Genomic DNA, 21,897 nt, shown 5'->3' with positions numbered 1-21,897 from the left:
GGAGCAAGGACAGAGGAAAGAGCGATGCAAAACCAGAGGCCATGGATCTACCGTCCCACTCGGCTCCCGATGTGGACCATAGGCGAGAAACAGCAGTCACTGCTCCCACCCCTCCTCCGAGACTCACCTCCTCGGAGATGGAGCGTCTCCTTGACACTTGAGATTTATTTTTAACTGCCAGCCACTTTGATTAGCTTGTCACTGCTGCTTCAGACACCTGCTGGCAGGATAAATTGGGGGAAAGGAGCGGCTGACCCAGATATGACAAACCCAAGGCAGGAAGGCAGGCTCCTGGGGAATTCACTGCTCCCCCAGAGCTGGCGAAGCGTGAGCTGTGCTGAGGGCCTCACCCTGCTGGTGGCCCTTTGCCCTGTGACCGTGGCACCAGGGAACGCAGAGCTGCACATGTCCCTTTCGTCACAGCTCCGGTACTTAGGTCCACGTGCTGAGCCTGAGCATCCGTACAACTACCTCGTGCTGTTTCCATTTTCCTGTAGTGGCCAGGGTGCTGTCCACATGGAAGCCCTGCTCTGTGTTGATGCCTGAGTTGGAGAGCTGCCGGCAGTGGGGCGGTTTCCCTGGTGGGTACCCCTCCCCACCAGGGGAGATTGCTACTGCTCTGTAGCAGAGCTCCAGAAAAGCAGAGGCCCAGGGAGTGAGAAAGGGCCAAGATGCCTTCTACTGTCACCTGCGTCCATCTGTGACCTTCTAGGGAGCTGCCCGTGTGACGAAGCACAGCTTTCCGTGTGGCACACAAACACCAAACTCCTAAGGAGGCGTGGAGATCTAGGTGCACAAGCGGCCAAAGCGCCAAGCTGACTCCACCACTTTGAGCATCTCTGCTTCTTGGTGTCCTCGTCCGTCTATCAGGGCAATGTTGAGACGCAAGATAATTTGTTGAGGTGATTATGCCAGTGGCAGGTACATAGCAAGTACTTGAGAAAGGTTTTTAAGACAGAAATGAAACTGTGCAATTTGCAGAGAGGTGGATGGACCTAGAGACTGTCATACAGAGAGAAGTCAGTCAGAAAGAGAAAACAAGTATCTTACATTAACGCATACACGTTGGAATCTAGAAAAAACTGTGCAGATGAACCTATCCATTGCAAAGCAGAAATAGAGACTCAGATGTAGAGAACAAATGTATGGACACCAACGGGGGAGAAGGGTTGGGAGGGACTGGGAGGTTGGGATTGACATATATACACTGCTATGTACGAAGTGGACGGCCTGTAAGGACCTACTGTATAGCATGGGGGGTAAAAGTCCTGTTTGTAGCACATATATTAAGTTAACCTTAAAAATGCATTCTGATATATATTAGGTGCAAACACTGATTCCACTTATACGTGGTACCTTGAATAGTCAAATTCATGGAGTCAGAAAGTACACTGGTAAAAGCCAGGGGGCAGGGGTTGGGAAGGAGGAAGGGGATGAGGAGTTCGTGTTTAATGAGGACAATTTCAGTTTAGGAAGGCGAAAAAACTGGGGAGTTGGATGATGGTGGTGAGAGTCACACAACAAGGGGAATGTACTTAGTGCCACTGAACTGTAAGTTCAATATGGTTAATTAAAATAGTAGGTTTTATATGACATGACTTTTTCCACAATAAAAAAAAAGATTTTTTTTAAAAAGACAGGACTGGGGGAATCCACAGAATGAATGCCATTCAAGCCAGAAGATGGAAGCCAAGACAGTTCAGGTTGTGCCAAAGCGGAGCCCCTTCCAGACACATGGACATCTTTCACCTGCTGGCTGGTTGCAGCTGCCTGTCACCAATGCCGGGGACAGCACGTGGGAGGCGAGGGCCGCGGGGAGGTGGGGAGGACACAGACAGCCAGAGGCTACCAGGGGTCAGAAGGGGCGGTCAGGAAAGCAGCCACAGCCCCCACACCGAGAGAGCCCAGCGGAGCTCAAGCCGTCCAGCCCTCAGACCTCAGGGTGTCCACCCGGCCATCCCAACAGGAGGCACTAGAGTCGCCCTGCTTCCCCCTAAGCCTCACTTTCCAGCTGCTAACTTCCCAGTCTCCTCCCCAGCCAGTACTTCCTACCATACCTTGTGTGGCCCCATCTGGAACTGTCAAGCAACAAGATCTTAGGAGTCTGTGGACGGCCTCCTCCCTGTCTGGACAATGGCAGCGTCACCAGAACCCACCAAAGATCACAACAGGTACCACCCCATCCCCTAACACCCCACCGCTGCCGTGGCCAGGAGCCTTGCGTGGAGGCAGCAACACGTCCTTTCTCTGGAGGTTTGTACCAGAGCGCCAAGGGACACCACACGCCAAAGCACATGACGCATACTAATTAAATGAAGGTTTATTTCAAAATTAGTCTTAGAGTGGAAGCTGTTTTTGAGGGCTGGAGCCAGACTACATCATGAGCGGTGACAGCATCTGCCTCCCTCCAACATGGGCGGAGAAGAGGCGACATCACCAGCCCTGCCCGACAGTCATGCATCCAAAGGTTACTAGGACTAGAAGCCAACAGCAAAGGACCCCGCGCGTTTGCTCATGTTTAATCCAGGTTAAGCTATACACGTTTAAATACACGGCGGAGGCTACGCGGTGTCATGCAGTCCCTGTGGTGGGATGACTCTTGCTCGGTGACCTCCGCAGCAAGGCTGCTCCCAAGGGCAAGGTTAGGTGGGACAGAGCACTGGAAAGAGAAGAGAGAGGGCATGTCAGAGCAAGTGTGGGGCCGGACCTCCCGGCCCAGGGTGGCCCTGACCTCTCGCCAGTGTCCTGAGCAGAGAACCACCCGCCCCCTTAGAACCAGGGAAGGATGGCAATCACGTGTTTTCCTTCCAGAAGGAGAATGAGCCACTGATGGCTGGTGGTTCAGTGTAGTGATGAAGTGGGTCTTCTCTGCTGTCCAGCCACCTTGGTTCAAATCCTGGGTCTGGCTGTTATTAACCACAACCTTCGGGAAATAACCTGTGTCTGTTTTTCTTCATATATACAGTAGCCTGTGCCTCTGCCCAGCCCACAGCATTGCTCAGAGGCAAACAGAAAGTGCTCATAAATGTTAACTAGTTTTATACATTCACTGACATTTCAGCTGATCGTGAGGGGTAAAGTCTAGCCCTTGGGCTCCCAGACTTATAGAACCCATTTCCACAAACCTCCTCTGACAAACGGGATGCTCTTTTAAAACCTTTAATAGCCAGAAGTTCTTCCTGATGTTGAGCCTAAATCCATCCTGCAGAAATTTAAGATTCATCTTTCTGATCCTTACAGAACAGTACAGCCCAGAGGTTCTAAACTGAGGTCTACAAGCCTTCAGAAACCGCACCCAAGGTTGTCTGTGCCTGTGGAGCAAAATCTAACGAGAAAAAGGATCTGGACTATGAATGGCAACCAGTGGAAAGTGTTACAGAGTCGATGTTTGTGTCCCCACCCAAGAATTCATGGTGAAGCCCTAACCCCCAGGTATACGTGGAGATGGAGCCTCTGAGAAAGAAAGGTTAAAATGAGGTCATGTGGGTGGGGTGCTGATCTGCTAGGATTAGTGTCCTTGTAAGAAGAAGCACAGAGGCTCTGGCACTCTCTCATCAACAGAAGAAAGGCCATGTGAGGACATAGCAAGAAGGTAGCTGCTTGCAAGCTGAGAAGAGAACCCTCACTAGAAACCCGATTTACTGGCCCCTTAATCATGGACTTCTACTCTCCAGAACTGTGAGAAAATTAATTTCTGATGTTTAAGCCACCCAGTGGTATTCTGTTTTATCAGCCTGAGCACACTAATATAGATATTAACATCCCCCAAAAGAAAGACAACCAGATGGTAGCTGTCTCTTAATGAAGTTCCCAACCACTGATAAACTAATGCTTTCCAAAAAACTGTGGATGCTAGTGTACTGGGCCTCTGGCCCTGCCTGGTCTGGTCTGGTGTGGATGCTCTGAATGTGTTCAGCCCTCTGGCTCCGCTGGACAACAGGAAGTGCAAAAGTTGGAAGAACATATTAAATGAAACCACGAAGACGAAACTAACAAGTAAAAGCCAGAATAAGGAAATTCTATGGATCGAATCACTTGGTTTTTTCATGAAATAAAATTCAAAGGATGTGAGAGATGAAGGAAAGGGGAAACTGTATATATATTAAAGTGAAAGTGAAGTCGCTCAGCAGTGTTCGACTCTTTGCGACCCTATGGACTGTAGCCTACCAGGCTCCTCTGTCCATGGGATTTTCCAGGCAATATTACTGGAGTGGATTGCCATTTCCTTCTCCAGGGGATCTTCCCAACCCAGGATCGAACCTGAGTCTCCCGCATTGTAGACAGACGCTTTACTGTCTGAGCCACCAGGGAATATATATTAATAGAGATTAAAAAGACATCCTTGGTGGTCCAGTGGCTAAGGCTCTGCACTCCCAATGCAGGGGGCCCAGGTTCAATCCCTGGTCAGGGAACTAGATCCCACATGCAGGAGCTAAACAGTCCACATTCTGCAAATAAAACACGGTGCAGTCAAATAAATAAAATGAAGAGATTTAAGAGAAACATTATGAAATTGTAATGTATGGAACTTCTTTGGATCCTAATTCAAAGAAATAAACTGAAAAAATTTTACAGGGAAATCTGAACACTGGTTGAAGAGTCAAAGATACTTTGGGACGGCGGGGGTGGGGAGGCCAATGTACATGGCATGAGGGATCTTAGTTCCCCAACCAGAGATTGAACTCTTGCTCCCTGCAGTGGAAGTGTGGAGTCTTAACCACTGAACCACCAGGGAAGTCCCTCAAAGATACTTTAAAATGTTGTATTTTTCTAGCTGTGATCATGATCTTGTGATCATGTTTTAGAAATGCATACTGAAATACTTATGGATGAAAAAAGATATAATGGTTGGTATTTGCTTCAACATAATATGGAGGGGAGAAGCTGGGTATGGTTATAAATGAAACTAGATCAGCCAGGAGTTAATAATTTTTAAAGCCACATGCTAAGCACTTGACGGTTTACTACCCACCTGTCTCCAACCTCCAGGATCTAATGCCTGATGATCTGAGGTGGAGCTGATGCCATAATAATAGAGATAATGTGTCCAATAAATGCAAAGCACCTGCATCATCCCCAAACCATCCCCTTCCCTTCCCCCTGGAAAAACTGTCTTCCACAAAACTTGTCCCTGGTGCCAAAAACGCTGGGTACTGCTGTACCACACCATTTGCTCTACTTCTGCATATGTTAAATGAAAGATGAAACAGAAAACTATGATCCACAATGAAAGATGAAACAAAAAATAGCTATAAAAGGATGTAGCTAATCATGTCCCTAGTTTGCTGCCTTTCAAGTAGTCGAGATTGTTAAAGGTATCCTGAGGCTTTGTTTTTGCCAACTAAACAGCCCAAGCTCCACAGAACTTTAACAATAAGCCTTTTGTACTGGTTTGGCTGTTCTTTGTGTGGAGTCGCTCTGGTGACTCGGGGGTGATGGAATGTCCTCCTCAGGCCTCCTAGCAACATCCAAAGGCAAGGGCCCGCTCACAGTTGTCCACGGAGCTCCCCGGCCCTGCCTGGTCTGGCCCAGTGTGGAGGCTCTGGGAGGCCCACAGTGTGGGCTCTGTGCATCCGGCCGACAAGAGTCCTGGGGGAGGGGAGCCCCGGAGGTCACTTCTGCTCCCAGAGACCTGGGTGGCTCTTACCTTTTAAAATGTAGTCTGTCAGCAAAGTGGGAACCTTCTCATTATCCTCCTTCATGGCAAAGAGAACTGTGGGAGGGGAGAGAGAAGAGTCAAGACGAATCAGGACACATAGCTCACTTCTGGGCCAGACAGTCCACCAACCCAAAGACAGTGAGAGGAGTCAAGGAAATCAGACACTTGCTGAGTGTTGAGCAACGTCTAGAAGCCTCTGTCAAGAGCCAGCATTCACCTGCTGGTGAAGGAGAAGCCACCAAAAGGATCAGGGTAGCCCTACTGATGAGTTGACGTCCTCTTTTCTCTTATTTCTCTTTTTCTTTTAGTCTTTCCTTTTTGTAGGCATGTGCTCATCTGTAATTTCCCCATCACCTATGAATTATGTGTCTTTAATGATCATAAAAATAAATAAAGCCATTTAAAAAAGGAATCAACTTTCAGATGCAATCCAAATGTTAAGAATACCAGCTGTCACACTGCTGAAACTCTGACAAATCGGTCTTTAAAGACATCCTATTCATACAGATATTATTAGGAAAGTTCTCATCTCCAGTTTATTAAGAGCAAATGAATTTAATTCAACAAATATCTTTTACTTTATGCCCAGTACAGCGCTAGAATTTGTGGAAATGCAAAAGTACTGATGACCTTCAAGGAGCTTACAGACTTTTTGTTGAAAAGGGATATGAACTACATATGAAGTGAACAATAGGAAAGTGATTAAAACTTAAGGTTCTTCATAGAAGAGATTTTTCTGTTATTAAACTAAGAAGTACCTTCTCATATTCATTATTCATGATGCAGAAGTCAGTGTTGTAAAAAAATCCTTCAAAAAATATTAATATCTAGACCTTGTTTATACTATCAAAAAACGAGGGAAGGGATGGGAGTATCCAACAAGAGATTTCATCATCAATAGATGCCTTAAGTAAACTCTGGTATATGCTATCTATGCCACCTCAAACAGCTTCATAAAAAAAGATAGATGTGTATGTATACAAGACATACTTATCAATGAAGAAAGGAGGTTGTGGAACTTAATATATTAATTTTAAAAGAGTAAATAATAAATGTTAACATTCATAGAAAAAAATCTGGAAGAATGTGCATGAAACTTAAAAGCAGTTACCTCTGAGTATGAGGCCCCAGGTCATGCTCTCTTCGGCATCATATTGCTATAAGGTCCAGATTTTTTCCATGAACATGTATTACTCTTTTTTTCCACTGGATACAATAATCTTTGCACTTAATTTCATTTTTTTAACTTTTTTATTTTATATTGGGGTATAGCCAGTTATCAGTGTAATGTGATAGTTTCAGATGGACAGGGAAGGGACTCAGCCATATATATACATGTATCCATTCTCCCCCAAGCTCCCCTCCCATCCAGGCTGCCACAAAACATTGAGCAGAGTTCCTTGGGCTGTACAGTAGGTCCTTGTTAGTTATCCATTTTAAATATAGCAGTGTGTACATGTATTGCTTTTTGCAAATGAAGAAAACACTGAAGATCAACTGGCCCTGATGACTGAGGTCAGGAGGCAACTTGAAAATCGAGAGACTCCCCAGTCTATTCCCAGGTCCTGTTCTCCATTGATTACCTTAACAAGCTGCAAATCAGGGTCATGGAAGGTGAAAGTCGCTCAGTTGTGTCTGACTCTTTGCGACCCTATGGACTGTAGCCTGCCAGGCTCCTCTGTCCATGGAATTTTCTAGGCCAGAATACTGGAGTGGGTAGCTGCTCTCTTTTCCAGGGGATCTTTCCAACCCAGGGATCGAACCCAGGGTTCCCACACTGAAGGCGGATTCTTTACCATCTGAGCCACCAGGGAAGCCCACTTGACTCCAAAACTCAGGAGGGGGTAAGAAACAGAGGCTGACATTGGCATGAGTCCATGGCCAGGTCCAGAAAAAGACTGGACCTCAGGCCATTCAGGCAATGGTTTGTTTTCTTTCTTCTGTATTTTTAGACATGGATTCATTTCAACATAACAGGCTGAAAATACGTTGCAGCTGGGCATGCGAAGACTAAAATAAATGCTGCCCACCAAGAAGATAGCAATAAAAATACAATAACTGCACTCAGCCCAGCCAACATGTGACTCAGGTGGTCTCCAAAATCCAAAATTTACAAGAATTGTCCAGTCCTCAGAGCCAGTCTTGGGCTTATGTTCTTGACTCAGGAGTTGGGAAAAGAGGAATTACTGTTTACAAACCCATACACAGATGTGCCAAAAAAGAGAGCTCTCATAACATGCAGCAAAGTTGTTATTCAGGGAAGTTGGCAGCTTTTTTAAAAAGAATAAAATATTGGAATGTGGTATGTCTATACGACAGAAGAGAGAGCCATAAAAAGAATGTTAACCAAATGTTAACTGATGTGACTAAAATCATGATATGAAATTTAATAGCCTGTGTAATCCCAACTATATGGGAAAGACATAAAATACTATGGTTGAAAAACACCATATAGTAACCACAGTGAAGGGAGGAAGAAGCTATTTATTTTCCTTTATTCACATTTCTATGTTTCCAAAGTATTCTAAATGATGGATATACTCTAGCCCTAATTTTTTAAATGAACTTCAAAGTGTACACAAACCACCGTTTCTTGATTAAAATGAAAGGATTTCACACTAAATTCCTGAATGGGGATCTGTAATAAATTTATAGCTCTTTATTTTTTAAAAAACAGCATGATAGAGTGCTCTACAATTATCAACCTTCACAATTTGTCCAAATTATTTTCCAAATGCTTGCTGCTTGTGAAAACACCAACACCTATAAATGTCAGCTCGTTTCTATCTGCTCCCATTAAAAAAAAAATCTTACTGCATATTTATGCAAATAAAAGAGCTTCAGATGAGTTAAGAGGAAGCTGATGCACTTTGAATTTAAACTTCCAGGTTCTCAAGGACATGGTGTCTATTGATGGAGGCAAGATTTACATTTATCAGAAACTTCTTTCGTTCTCCAAAATGATAAAAATGAAATCTTTGGAAACCTTAAGCAAGGGGCCCAGGAGGTATCTATCTTCTTCAGCCAAATAGATGAAGACCCCCTTCCCTCTCCTTAGGCATCAAAAAGCCCTACGGCGGCCCATTCCCTCTGAGGCAGCACAGCAACGACGGGCATCCCGTTAGTGTGTTACTCAATGCAGAGCGCGGTTGCCAGGGTGATGGATGGCCTTGTGATTTACTGAGCCCTTCCTCACATCTCAGCCTAGGATTTTTCTCTTCCTAAAAAATCAAGCGGACACTGATGGCTAACACCCTGTGGCCCCAGCCCTTTGGGGGCTGTAGTGTCTGATGGGTATCGAGAGATTTTGCCTAAAAAGGCTCCCGATCACAGGCTGTTTTCCCCAACTGCTCTGAATGCTTGCTAATATTACTTGACAATAGAGTCAGGGCCTGGGAGGAAAACCAGAATCTATTCTCTCCCATCAGCCTTACCCCACCCAAGAAACCTTGCTTCTCATTAAATACAGTCAGTCCCTTAGAAGGAGCTCCCTGCTTTGGGAACACAAGGCAACCTCAAACTGCAGGCAAGGCGGAGAGCGCACGGCCTTGAGACCTGTGGATGAACTACAGAAAGTTCCCCTGCTCAACCTCCTCCATCTGCTTGTTTTTTCTGGCAAGTCTCTTCCCTTCCAGGAACCAGGAAAAGACAAAGCAGCTCCTAGTATCACTGAAGAGCTCTTTAATTCTGCCCCATGGAGGGGACATGATGCAATGGTGTGGAGCACATTTTGATCCATTGAAACTGTACTGCTATGTTTAAAATAGATAATCAATAAGGTCCTATTGTATAGCACAGGGAACTCTGCTCAATATTCTGTAACAACCTAACTGGGAAAAGAATTTGAAAAAACAGATGCATGTATACGAATAACTGAATCACTCTGTTGTATATTTGAAATTAACACAATATTGTTAATCAACTGTATTCCAATATAAAATAAAAAGTTAAAGGTGGGGATGGGAGGGAAACTCAGGAAGGAGGGGATATATATATATACACACATATATATATAGTTATGAGTTATTCACATTGTTGCACGGTAGAAACCAATACATTTTAAAGCAAATTATCCTCCAATTAAAAATAATAATAGTAACAAAAATAAAAAAGAAATTGCCCTGGGGAAACCTCAGGCCCGAGACACCAAGGGTATAACTTACAGGGCAAGAGGGACAGAAATGAGCAGTTGATCTGGCTGAGAATGGGAGGAACTCACTGTTAGTCAGCATCTGGAGGTCTTCCACTGACGGGGGCGAGGCCTTCTTCTCGTAAGGGATGACTGTGTTCAGGTACTAGGAGACAAACGGGACATGCTGCACGTGAGACAGAAGCCCCATTCCCGGGGCCAAGATAGGGGTCGACAACTTGCACGGGAACTGGGTTTTTCTCTAAAAAACACGCACTCCATCAAATCTGATGTTCTCAACAACATACATGACAGTGTGCGCACCATTGTTTCAGGATTTCCCCCCATCTTTGGAAAATGTCTCTTTTAAAGGAAGACTTTATCATAATTAAGATTTATACAATTCTCACAAAACAGTAGGATACAAATTCTGAGTTCCCATAGACTATGAACCAGGAGACACTGGAACATATCTAGGGACATAAAGAAGAGTGCAAAAATGCCACGGTCTAAAGGTATTGAAATCAACCGAGTCTGTTCTGTCATCATGGAATTATGTTAGAAATCAATATCAAAAGATATTTGAAAATAACCCCCATATTTTGGTTCATGGTGCTTTTCATGTCTACTATATCCTTCTACTTTTCTATTTATTCTATTAATTTTTGAGAGTTTGATATTGAAACTCCAACTAAAAATCTTAATTTATCTACTTAAAAAATAATTATAATATATAGTGGAACTATATGTAACTTCAGAGAAGGCAATGGCAACCCACTCCAGTACTCTTGCCTGGAAAATCCCATGGACAGAGGAGCCTGGTAGGCTGCAGTCCATGGGGTCGCTAGGGAGTCAGACATGACTCAGCAACTTCACTTTCACTTTTCACTTTTATGCACTGGAGAACGAAATGGCAACCCATTCCAGTGTTCTTGCCTGGAGAATCCCAGGAATGGGGGAGCCTGGTGGGCTGCCATCTCTGGGGTCGCACAGAGTCAGACACGACTGAAGCGACTTAGTAGTAGTAGTAGTATATGTAACTTTGTTCTGTATTTTCCAGGTCTCCTGTAAATATGTTATCATACTTTCGTAATTTAAAAAAATAAAAAAGAAAGTAAAATTCCCTCTTACCAAAAGTAAGACTTGATCATACTAGCCAGGAAAAGGGTCCCTCCAACTAACAAAGTCTTCTTTTAACACTAGAAACTTTTTTTTTATTTAGGAATACTGGTGAGCTTTTGGTCCTCCAGGCTAAAAGCAGAGAACATTTTACGGGCGTATGATATTTTCTTCTCCTCTGCAGTGTAACTAGAGAATGAACGCTTTCTCTTTTGTCAAAATGACTAGTGAGAAAACCTCAACCCCGCCCAGGGTCTGGGATGTTGGTTTTGCTCCCTCTGGTGGAGATGAGGTGCTCCTACAACAAAATCATCTTCCTGTCCAGTGGGCTATCCAAAAGCACTGGCCAGAGGGACCTGGAAGGTCCTGAGGGAGCCTGACATCACGATTGAGAAAAGCTCTAAAGCACGAGGCTTGTGTTTTAGCCGTGGCCTTGCCACTAGCAGTGTGGCCTGGGGGAAAATTGCCTAATCTCTCTGGGCCTTCATTCTACCTCTGTGAACTCAGGGGACCAAGTTACATGTTCATAAAATCTCTTCCCGGGAGAGCTCCAGGAGATGGTGAAGGACAGGGAAGACTTACCACGGGGTCGCAAAGAGTCAGACACGACTGAGCGACTGAACAACAACAACAAAAATCTCTTCCCAGCCTGTAGCTCCAGAATTCGAATACTTAGGATTCAGTCACAAACAGGTCTAAAACATACAGTTTTGTGCACGATCTCAAAGGTGTCTTTGGACATACCGACTTTCTCTGTTAGACTATGCACTCCATGAGGGCAGGACCAGGACTCACTCATCTATGTACTGCCTGGGGGCCTAGCAACAGAGCTCAGCACATGGCAGGCACCAGAGAGCCAGAAATGCAAACCATTTCTCAGGGAAGTAATTGATTAAGTGAAGCCAAACTGGAGACCCCGCAGTGTGGGTTACAGTCAGCAAGGCAGCTGAAGAGGAAGTCTTGGTGGGACTGGCTCCGCTAGGAGGCCAGTGTGCTTGCTAAGTTGCTTCAGTCATGTCTGACTCTGTGCAACCCTACAGACTTTAGCCCACCAGGCTCCTCTGTCCACGGGATTTCCCAAGCAAGAATATGGAGTAGGTTGCCATGTTCTCCTCCAGGGGATCTTCCCAACACAGGGATCAAACCAGCATCTCTTGATCTCTTGTGACTCCTGCATTGCAGGAAGATTCTTTACCACTGAGCCACCACGGAAGCCCAGTGTGGTAAAGCTAATTAAGCTCTTGGACAGCATCTTTCATGAAGCAGGTTCTCCTTTAACACATTTTGTTCTGAAAGCAACTGAACTCACAGGTCTACAAGGAGTGTTGAGTTTTCATCATGGCCTCTAATACAAAAGTTCAAAAAACCATTTGCCTTTAAAAAGACACATTCTGCTTCTCCTTCGAATGGAAGACCCTAATGGAAGAAATTGTTAGGACATCCTCCCACGCCCTCAATCTTCCCCCATGCTGGGATAATTCTAGTGTATCCCCATCCCCCACTTTGTTGAGGAGACCGAGTGGCAAGAGCCTGGGAAGGAAACTGGGAGCAGAGAGACAGGCCGTACCTGCTTGTCACTTCCCGAGGGGCCGAAAGTCTGGCGGATGCCACTCTGCAGGATGTTGGAGATGCCTTCCATGCTGAAGCGCTGGGGGAGGACAGCGAGACTCAGAAGGGCAAGTCTTCCCTAAGCTACCCAGACCTGTCAGCTTCTACACCATCCCAGATCAGGGCCTCGGGGTTTTATAACTAGAAAGTAAAGACCTGGGCTATGAGACAGGCCAAAATTTCAGCCTGTGCTTTGCAAGAAGAAATAGCAGCATCTCAAAGTCTCTTATCTGAGTAAGTCCCTTGGGTGATAAGACTCAACCCACCCCCCCCACCTCTCCCAGGCACTCCTGGGTTTCCTCATTTCAGCCTGTTATGTAAATAGAAAAATAAAGCAGCACAGGGAAACTTGGACAGATGACGATGAAAATGTCTCAGGGAAGAAAACAAAATGCCCAGTCATTGGGAAGGATGGATGTGAAGCACTTGTCCTCATCCAGGAAGCTTCTTCCAAAATGCACATGCCCGAGGCCCCATTCAGTAGCTCTCGGGGAGAACTCAGAAATAGGTATTTTGAGAAATTTCCTTAGATGATTCTGCTGAGCCTCCCTGATTGAAAACCAATGGTTGGAAGAATCTGGTCACTATAACAAGGTGTCATAATTTTCAATCCTGAAACACCCCAATGACCTCCTATAGAGATGAGTCAGAACTATAAATTGCTGGTAACAGGGACTCTGAACCCAGAGTCCCAGGGCACAACTCCACTCAGTCTTAAATACCGTCACCCCACTTCCTAGAGTCTTGCCTATTAAAGCACATAGCTGTACTCATTTCTCTTCTAGAGTTACAGCCTGTCTCCTTCAATTAGACCAGGCGTCCTCTGGGAGCGCAGAGGAGATGAGTGGGCTCTTCTCCCTCTCGTGGCCCCACTGTCTGCCAGGGCTTCCTGCCCAGTCATGGCTCAGGACAGGTCTGTCTGGGGCCACAGCTGGTCTGGTCCCGGGACCCGCAATGGGGACCCCAGAAGCTGAACACCCCTGGTCCTCGTGCCGGGCTGTCCTCTTACCTTGAGAGGCATCTGGCTTCCCTTGTCTATCCGGCTGCTCTGCAGGCTCAGCCCTTTCTCTTTCCTCCTCTTCTTCATCAGTTCTCGCTGCTCCTTCTGCTTGTTCTGCACCTCAATGAGCACCGTGATGAAGGAGTTCTTCACTTCCTTCTCGAACTCCAGCTCGTCCCGGCGGGCCAGCTGCTGCACCAGCTCCTCCGAGAAGTCTCGGATGGCTCCCTCTACTTGGTCCAGGAGCTCCATCAGCTCAGACCCAGACATGTGCCTCAGGCCTGCAGGGGAAGACCGTCCTGCAGGGTCACTGCCTCCAGCCCATGGGAGAAGCTCCCGGGGCCCGGAAGGACCTGCACGATTCAGGCGCATGCCAGAGGGGAGGACCAGTTATGGACTGTGAAAGAAAACATCATCTCGGGAAAACAAAGGGGAGAGAAAAACCAACCTTGGGGGAGACCTGTGGACTCTGTCCACAAAAATGCAGGTGGACAGGTGACATCTGATCGCTTGATTGGTCTCCCTAGTTTTCCTCTGTCTCTATAATATTCCTCAGGCTTCCTAGATGGTGCCAGTGGTAAAGAATCCACCTGCCAATGCAGGAGACACAAGAGAGGCTGGTTTGACCCTTGGGTGAGGAAGATCCCCGGGAGTAGAAAATGGCAACTCACTCTGGTATTCTTGCTTGGAAAATTCCACGGATAGAGGAGTCTGCCGGGCTACTGTCTATGGGGCCGTAGAAAATTGGACACGACTGAGCGACTGAGCACATATAATATTTCTCACGTGAAATGGGTCAAGAATTGGGAGAGGGGGACATAAAGATTTCAACATCTGTGTCGAAGAGCAATAGAGAGGTGGTGTCTATTCCCAAAACCTGATCAAGAGAGAGCCAACAGCAAAACAGGCAGAGTCATCTGAGGCCTCTCTACACTGACTGTCCTGTGTCACGGCATACGTGTCCAAAAATACGTGAGACATGCAAAGACAGGCAACACACATGGGAAAATGAAGCCTGGCCTGTTGGCACCGAGTCTTCTGCTACTGTTAGAGAAAAGAAAAGGGAACCTGGGAGAACAGAACACAGATCACTTTATTTTAAATTCTTATCCCCTCAGACTTCTTCATTTAAAGTAGATCCAGGAGCATCTTTTCAAATGTATTCCTTTCTAATGGCATCTTTTGTTTCTTCTACATCAGAATCCATTCTCCTCTCTCTTTGTGTTCCCTGCTCTGCCCGGGGTATTTGCTGACTTACTTCAACCTTCTCTTTCAATTCACTCTTTGGAGTTGTCCTCCTCCTTCTGTTTTTGCCCTCCTCCTTCTGTTTTTGCCATTTAACTCTGCGTTTCAGCTGTTTTCCCCAGTCTTTCACCGAGCAGTTCTGTGTATGGGACCTTTGTGTGGCGGAGAATGGCCTGATTGGAGCCTCTGTGAGTGCAGTGCCGGGGCCAAACCCATGGCTCCCAACAGATTCTTTCTGCTAACATCGCCCTGCTTCCGCTCTCTGGAGCCACGGTCTTACTTATAGGACGCGGTCCCTCAGGTCACGCCTCTGTTTTCGCCACTATTCTCATCAGAGTTTGGACTTTTATACCCTAACCATCCCGCCTTCCCTCTCTGTCGTTTGTTAAGTCCTGCTACCCCCATGCAAATCCACTCCCAGGGAATGTGGCCCTTCCGGCAGCATGGTTACCATTATCCCTACAGACTGATAAGCTTATACCCGTTTTTGCCACTGGTGTTACATCTTTTAATTTCATGCTTCATCTGCCTCTTTGTTTGCAGGATCATAATTACTACAAACCTGTGTCAGAGAGTTAATACGATATGCAGATTAAGAGTGTGGACTCTGCAGCTAACCTGCCTGCCTTCAAATTTTGGCTCCACCCCTTATGACCTGAAGGTGGTGTAGGGGCAAATACGCATTAAAAATAAGAGGCTTGGGGCTTCGTTGGTGGTTCAGCAGTTAAAACTTCATGCCTCCATTGTTGGGGATGTGATTTGATCCCTGGTTGGGGAACTAAGATCCCACGTACCACATGATGGGGAAAAAAAGAAAGAGGCTCGATTCTCCCTGTTGAAAATAAGGGAAGAGACTTTCCCCCCTCCCTTCCTTCCCTTTTCTTCCAGAATCTCTTTCTCTGTCCTTTTCAAATGTGTGTCATTCATTTTCATGGCTAAATACACCTCCTGCCAGTCTCAGGACTCAGGAATGTTTCCTCAAGGATCTGGGAGCCACTGCTTTGAAAAGTCATCACTAAGAAACAAAACAGGGGCCTCACTTGTCACCTGACTCCAAATTGCAAAACCTCCTCAATATAATGGATTGTGTCCAATTGCCTGTAGGTAAAGGTGAGATTTCTTTCTGGTTTTGCAAGCCCCTTGGTGGATGACTGTGATAAGGAGATCAAACCAGTCAATTCTAGAGGAAATTAGTCCTGAATATTCATTGGAAGGTCTGATGCTGAAGCTGAAGCTCCAATACTTTGGCCACCTGATGCGAAGAACTGACTCACTAGAAAAGACCCTGATGCTGAGAAAGATTGAATGCGGGAGGAGAAAGGGATGACAGAGGATGAGATGGTTGGAAGGCATCACCAACTCAGTGGACATGAGTCTGAGCAAGTTCCAGGAGTTGGTGATGGACAGGAAAGCCTGGCAGACTGCAGTTCATATCGAAAAGAGTTGGACACAGCTGAACTGATTGAACTGTGATACGCACCATATTCTGGCTTACTGCTTATTCAATAATAAAATTGTTTCCTTTCTCCTTTACTGTGAAAAGGTTTCTCAGGTGGGGAGGAGATATTATTTTTAAATCATATTTCCCCAACAATGGCCTCAAACAAGTCACTTACTCATCCAGAAACTCAGTTAGCTCAGTCCTAATGGGGCTGCTACAGGCATGAAATGAGATTATGCATACAAAGTTTTAGAACAGAATTTGGCACTCCAAAGCTCTCTAAATATACGAGCTATTATTATCATCACTGCTTGTAGATTTTTTTCATTGACTTTATGGTAGCATCATGTGGGTTTTCACGGGGTGCTCTGTGCATCATGTGGGACCGTAGTGCCCCAACCAGGAATTGAACCCACACCCCCTCTGTTGGAAGTGCAGAGTCTTAACCACTGGACTGCCAGGGAAGCCCACCAGGGAAGCATCATTTGGAATAGTGAGTTCAGATTTCCTCTACTTGTTCTTTGGTTCATTTCACCATTTTAATTTTGCTTGATTGCCTCCTCCCCACCCTCTGTGATGCGAACTTCTCTACTGATATACAGTAAGAACAGTGACATCAACTCCCTAGATCCTGAGGCTCTATTAGTGGCATGTGAAGCTCACGCCCTACCCAGCAGAGCTGAGTTCATCCTTCGCGAGTCCACCCCCAGGACCCTCACCTTCGTAGGACCAGTTGTTGTTGAAGGTCTGGGTCAAGGCCTGCATCTCCTGCAGGAGGACCGAGTCCGCCTGGGAGGAGGTTTCTCCCCCATCCTCCTCTTCCAGGACCTCCTCTTCCTCTTCAGGGTCGGGGGAATTCTGCATCATTTCCTCAATCTCTTCAATCACCTGAAGAGGGTACACAAGAGAGCACTCACTCTTCTCTGCTGCAGGAATATCTCAGAGTGAAGGATGATCAATGAAGGATGTGCCTAATTTGCTGTCTTTGTAAAATTCCTAAAGCAATATTGTTACTTAATAAATATTGAATAATAATAAAAATAGATCTGACCGAAGGCTTGCAAACATTCTCCCTTTAATGCAAAGCCCTCTTTAACGTCAAACCTCTTCCAAGAACACCATTTAGATGAGTGCTTTATTGGAAATAAACTGCTCTTTCAGGAACCAAAGCAGAGCTGCCTGGAAGGGAACATTTACTTCAATTTGCTGAGCACTTTCTTCCTGAGTGGGAGAATATTTCATCCACCCAGCTCAAACACAAAATCCAGTCCATTCATTGTGATGATGCTTATGACCGGAAATGGCCGTGTTCCTAGGACAGCTCAAACTCATGCACTGCTTTTCACATAGAGGAAAAGAGCTCTGCCTCCAGAATTCAACAGGACAAGAACTAAAGCTGGCCAACAAGTACAAATCAAGACAAATAATAATAGAATAAGTAGGGTCTGGACAGCAGAAAATAGGTAAGAAACTCAGCTATAATCTAGACTATTGTAGGGGACTGGTTCTAGAAGATGAGAGTAAAATTAGATAACTGCCAAAAGGGAAAAGTGTGAACTATTGAACAATGCACAAGACTTTGGACACTAATTGTTCACATGTGAAGAAAAGGGAATGAGCAAAGGCTGCTTCTTTGGAAGGAGCCATTTATGAGTCTGGTCAGAACAGAGCATCTGTATATTTGTTCTCGATGCTGTGATGGGCTCCGGCTCCAAGGCCACTGGTCACTGAAGTGGGTTCCTTTATGTTAGGCTGGACCAAAGATAAAGGCGCTTAGAGTTCCCTCCTTTGGAATAATTTCCATTTTATTCCAAAGCTTCCCCATCTCCACTCACAAATGTTGGGGATACTTAAGCCGTTCATGGAATACAAGCAAATGACATGACCCCTCTTTGGAATTTTATGGCAGAGTTCCTCTTTCCCTCGAAGTTGTTATCATTGAATTTGGATCACTGAACTGCATTTCCTCCCGAAATTCACAAGAATAAATGCTAGTACCTCTTCTTTTCAATCCAGTTCCCTTTAATCTCTTGATCCTTATCTGTTTATATCCCACCCTTTACCACAGATATGAAAGAGTTCCTTTTACTGAAAAGCACTTTCTGGCACCAAAGGCTCCTGGTAGAGCTTTTTTAGAATTGCTCTGTGAAAATGCTTGAAAGGTGCCTGCTCAAAGCAAGTGCCCATAAATAGTTGTTGACTGAAAGGTTGAATGAGGAATCCAGAGACCCAGGAGTATTCTCCCTAAGTAACAAATTATTAAAACCAAAATGTAAGTAAGTCAATAAAACGTGAAACATTATATCTTTTTTTTTTTTTTTTACCAAACGAGTGTTTCTGAGACTCTTTTAGGAAGGTTCAACATTTGCAATGTTTTATGAAATATGAGAAAATATCCATCACTTGAAAGCCTCATCTGTCATTTCTATTCTCGTGAGAATAAGGATTTGGGACCCTTGTTTAAGTATCTTGACACCAAGTACAATGAGTTGCAATAAAAAGGCTTAGCAGGAAATGGAGGCAGTAAATGCTGGGCCCCTCTCTGGCTGTTACCAAACACGGACCCCACCCGACACACATGTCAGGAGTTACATTCCCATTTATTGCAGGTGGGTAAACTGAGTCTTAAAGAGACATGCAATCCCTTATCAAACACACTCTCAGTCATGACATAGCCACCACAAGACCATACATTTTTCTGTCACCTTAAAGGGATGTGGCAAGTGTGTACTCAAACTTTTTCTCTATCAAAATAACCAAAAGTCCCAAGAACCAAGACATATTCATACCTGATCTGCTGTGAGTAGAGGCTCCTCATTGATTCCAGAATCGTGTTCGCTCTTCTCATTGAACTCTTCCTCTTCTTTCTCATGGATCTGAAAGGGGTAAAGAGGGGGGATGGAATTCTGATTGACCATCAGCAGAACTAGGATTCTCTCCAGTCTCTAGAACCGATGGCACTGACAGAGAGCACCCTGGCTACCCACTGTGTAAAGAGAGAATCTGAGAGGTGTGCAGAGTTTCATTAAATTCCAAGAATACTCCGTCCATACAGCATACATCACTGGGTCCAACATGGTCAGAAAAAGACAGTGAGGTGTGTGTAGCCAGCACCATTCTCACCCAAGGGGAGAAGCATAGTTGTTTAACCCATAGACAGGTCACCTTCAGGTCAACAAGGAATCTTCTCAAGGTGAATAATAATGGCAATCAACTCCTTCAGCAAAGGCACATCTGTTTATATAAGGAGTTTCAACTGGGACTCTGTTTTCAGATTTTACTTTAGATGGCGCTTTAGTGGTAAAGAACCTGCCTGCCAATGAGACACGGATTTGATCCCTGGGACGGGAAGAGTCCCTAGAGGAGGGCAGGGCAATCCACTCCAGTATTCTTGCCTGGAGAATCCCATGGACAGAGGAGCCTGGTGGGCTACAGTCCACAGCGTCACACAGAGTCAGATACAACTGAAGCCACTTAACATGCAGATATTATAAAGGGTGAGTTGTTCCAGCCCAAATAGTCATGCTTTTAAAATGTGACAAAAAGTCATCGTGTTGGAATCTAGGCATGGTGTCATAGCTGATGAAGGATGAAGGGTGTGTCAGAGCTCCACAGGACATGCCATGGAACAACCTGACCACACAAACCAAAGAACAAACTCCAACGGCAACAGCAAATACTGAAATATTTGCACTGTCTCCAAATTCCATCCCAAGCAAGACTGAAAGTCGACAACCATCGAGGTTCTAGATGTTGAAGCCCGGCAAGGTATTCACAACATGTTTGACTTGACTACCCGTGTCCCAAGAGGCCTGGTACTGCTGGTCAAATCCTGCACAAATAAGCACAAAGCTGGGAAAGATTGCAGGCAGGAGGAGAAGGGGGGAGACAGAGGATGAGATGATTGGACGGCATCACCAGCTCGACAGACATTAGTTTGAGCAAACTCCAGGAAACAGTGAAGGACAGGGAAGCCTGGACTGCTGCAGTCCGTGGAGTCGCAAAGAGTAGGACCTGACTGAGTGACTGAACAACTAGCCATTAACAAACTAACAAGCTGTCTGTGTCCAGGAGTCTCATTTGAAAGTCATCTCCAGCCTGGCAAGAAGTGCCTCCAGGAAACCTTTCTGCAGACACCTCTCATCCAGGAATCAATTTCACTTGTACACCAACAGCTGGCATGCTGGTCTGTCTGACTACTGGGGATTACACATTTCCTGTTCTAATTAGCACCCCCAGGAAACACCCCGGTTCCAGTCCAAGCAGTCATGTCAGAGGGAATCCATCCTCAGAAACATCTCCCTGTTTCCTTAAACTCTACGTTGGCAGGCACCCCCAACAACATATGACCTTCTATCTACTTTTGCTTAAAACCAGGACTATGTCATAAAAAAACAAAAACAAAAAACTTAAATACATCTCAAAGGCCATCTGCTCTCAACCTGGGTAAGGGGTAGGACAGTGAGGTAATGAGATTATTTGAGGGGCTTTTGTGCCAGATGGTGACATCTATTTCTGCTGTCGAACCCATATGCTCCTCTCTCTGCCAAGCCCACCACCTGTGGTACATGCCTGCTTCCCACAGCTCCCAGCTGTGCAGAAGGAAACTCCTGTAGCCACGGCTTCTTCACAACTACTCTCTCATGGTAGAACTTTCTTTAGGACTAGGAAGTCCTGTGGTAGGAGTTAGGCTCCTGTTCAGAAAGTTTTATTTTCTTGTTTGGATTATTTTTTATAATAATATATAAGCATCTGACAGCCAGTGTTAGTCTCTAAGCAGAATTTTGTTCTAGTAAGTCTATTTTTTAAATGGAATATTTACATTTTCTGAGATATGGCCAATTTTAGCAAGTTTACCTCACTGACTATTAATACTGCATCTTTCAACTATCCCAGCCCCCTGCCCAAGGTCCTCCCCCTGGGCTCCTGGTGAAGGCAGGGAGAGAGTTTTTAGGCATTGACCCTTCTTGCCATTCAGACATTATGGAAGCATGGAAGCTGGGCAGCAGCATGGATGACTCCTAATTAGAGCCTTCTCTTTTCTCTCTGATGTACAGTGTACTAGTCTGATTTGTCAGGCATGGGCAAAAATGATTTGAAATGAACTGTAAGCTTGTGAGGGCTTCCTTGATGACTCAGATAGTAAAAGAATCCATCTGCAATGCAGGAAACCCAGGTTTGATCCCTGGGTTGGGAAGATCTTCTGGAGGAGAGAATAGCAACCCACTCTAGTATTCTTGCCTGGATAATCCCATGGACAGGGCCTAGCGGGCTACAGTCCACAGGGTCACAAAAAATCAGACATGTGTGAATGCTACTCTGAGTTCCTGGTAACATGGGAGCTATATCTAACTCATACATCCTCAGATCCCATGAAATTTTTGCAGCTTGTTTTATGTCCCTGGATATGTTCCAGTGTCTCCTAGTTTACACTGTATGGGAACTTGAATAGAATTTGTATCCTTATTATGTGAAAATTGAATAAATCTTACTTATGTTGAATTGGTTCACAGTGCTTTTCAAGTCTACTGTATTCTTCTATTTCTCTTATATTCATTCTATTAATTTTTGAGAGTTTGATATTGAAATTCCAATTAAAAATCTTAATTTATTTGCTTAAAAAAATAATTTAAGATATAGTGGGACTATATGTAACTTTGCTCTGTATTTTTCAATTTTCCTGTAAACTTTCATAT

The 21,897-nt window shown here is 45.1% G+C and overlaps 1 protein-coding gene and 1 non-coding gene across 4 annotated transcripts in view; one reads left to right on the top strand and one right to left on the bottom strand.

Moving 5' to 3' along the window:
- Positions 1 to 2,305: 2,305 nt before the first annotated feature.
- Positions 2,306 to 21,897, bottom strand: part of FEZ1 (fasciculation and elongation protein zeta 1) — a 42,494-nt gene continuing 22,902 nt past the window's right edge. For all 3 annotated transcript variants that reach the window (XM_055581243.1, XM_055581246.1, XM_055581245.1), the window contains exons 4-10: positions 18,991 to 19,077; positions 16,921 to 17,089; positions 13,525 to 13,796; positions 12,475 to 12,555; positions 9,879 to 9,954; positions 5,648 to 5,713; positions 2,306 to 2,659 (exon numbers count right to left, since the gene is read on the bottom strand). In XM_055581243.1, coding sequence (XP_055437218.1) covers positions 2,643 to 2,659; positions 5,648 to 5,713; positions 9,879 to 9,954; positions 12,475 to 12,555; positions 13,525 to 13,796; positions 16,921 to 17,089; positions 18,991 to 19,077 — 768 coding nt within the window. In that variant the 3' untranslated portion in view covers positions 2,306 to 2,642. The remainder of the gene's footprint in view (positions 2,660 to 5,647; positions 5,714 to 9,878; positions 9,955 to 12,474; positions 12,556 to 13,524; positions 13,797 to 16,920; positions 17,090 to 18,990; positions 19,078 to 21,897) is intronic.
- On the top strand, positions 4,340 to 4,412 carry TRNAG-CCC (transfer RNA glycine (anticodon CCC)). Its single transcript has one exon. It is a non-coding gene; the product is annotated as a tRNA-Gly (tRNA).

Source organism: Bubalus kerabau, chromosome 5, assembly GCF_029407905.1.
Source record: "Bubalus kerabau isolate K-KA32 ecotype Philippines breed swamp buffalo chromosome 5, PCC_UOA_SB_1v2, whole genome shotgun sequence".
Classification (NCBI taxonomy): domain Eukaryota; kingdom Metazoa; phylum Chordata; class Mammalia; order Artiodactyla; family Bovidae; genus Bubalus; species Bubalus kerabau.
Note: the sequence above shows the minus strand (reverse complement) of the source record. Positions and strands in the feature narration are given on the sequence as shown.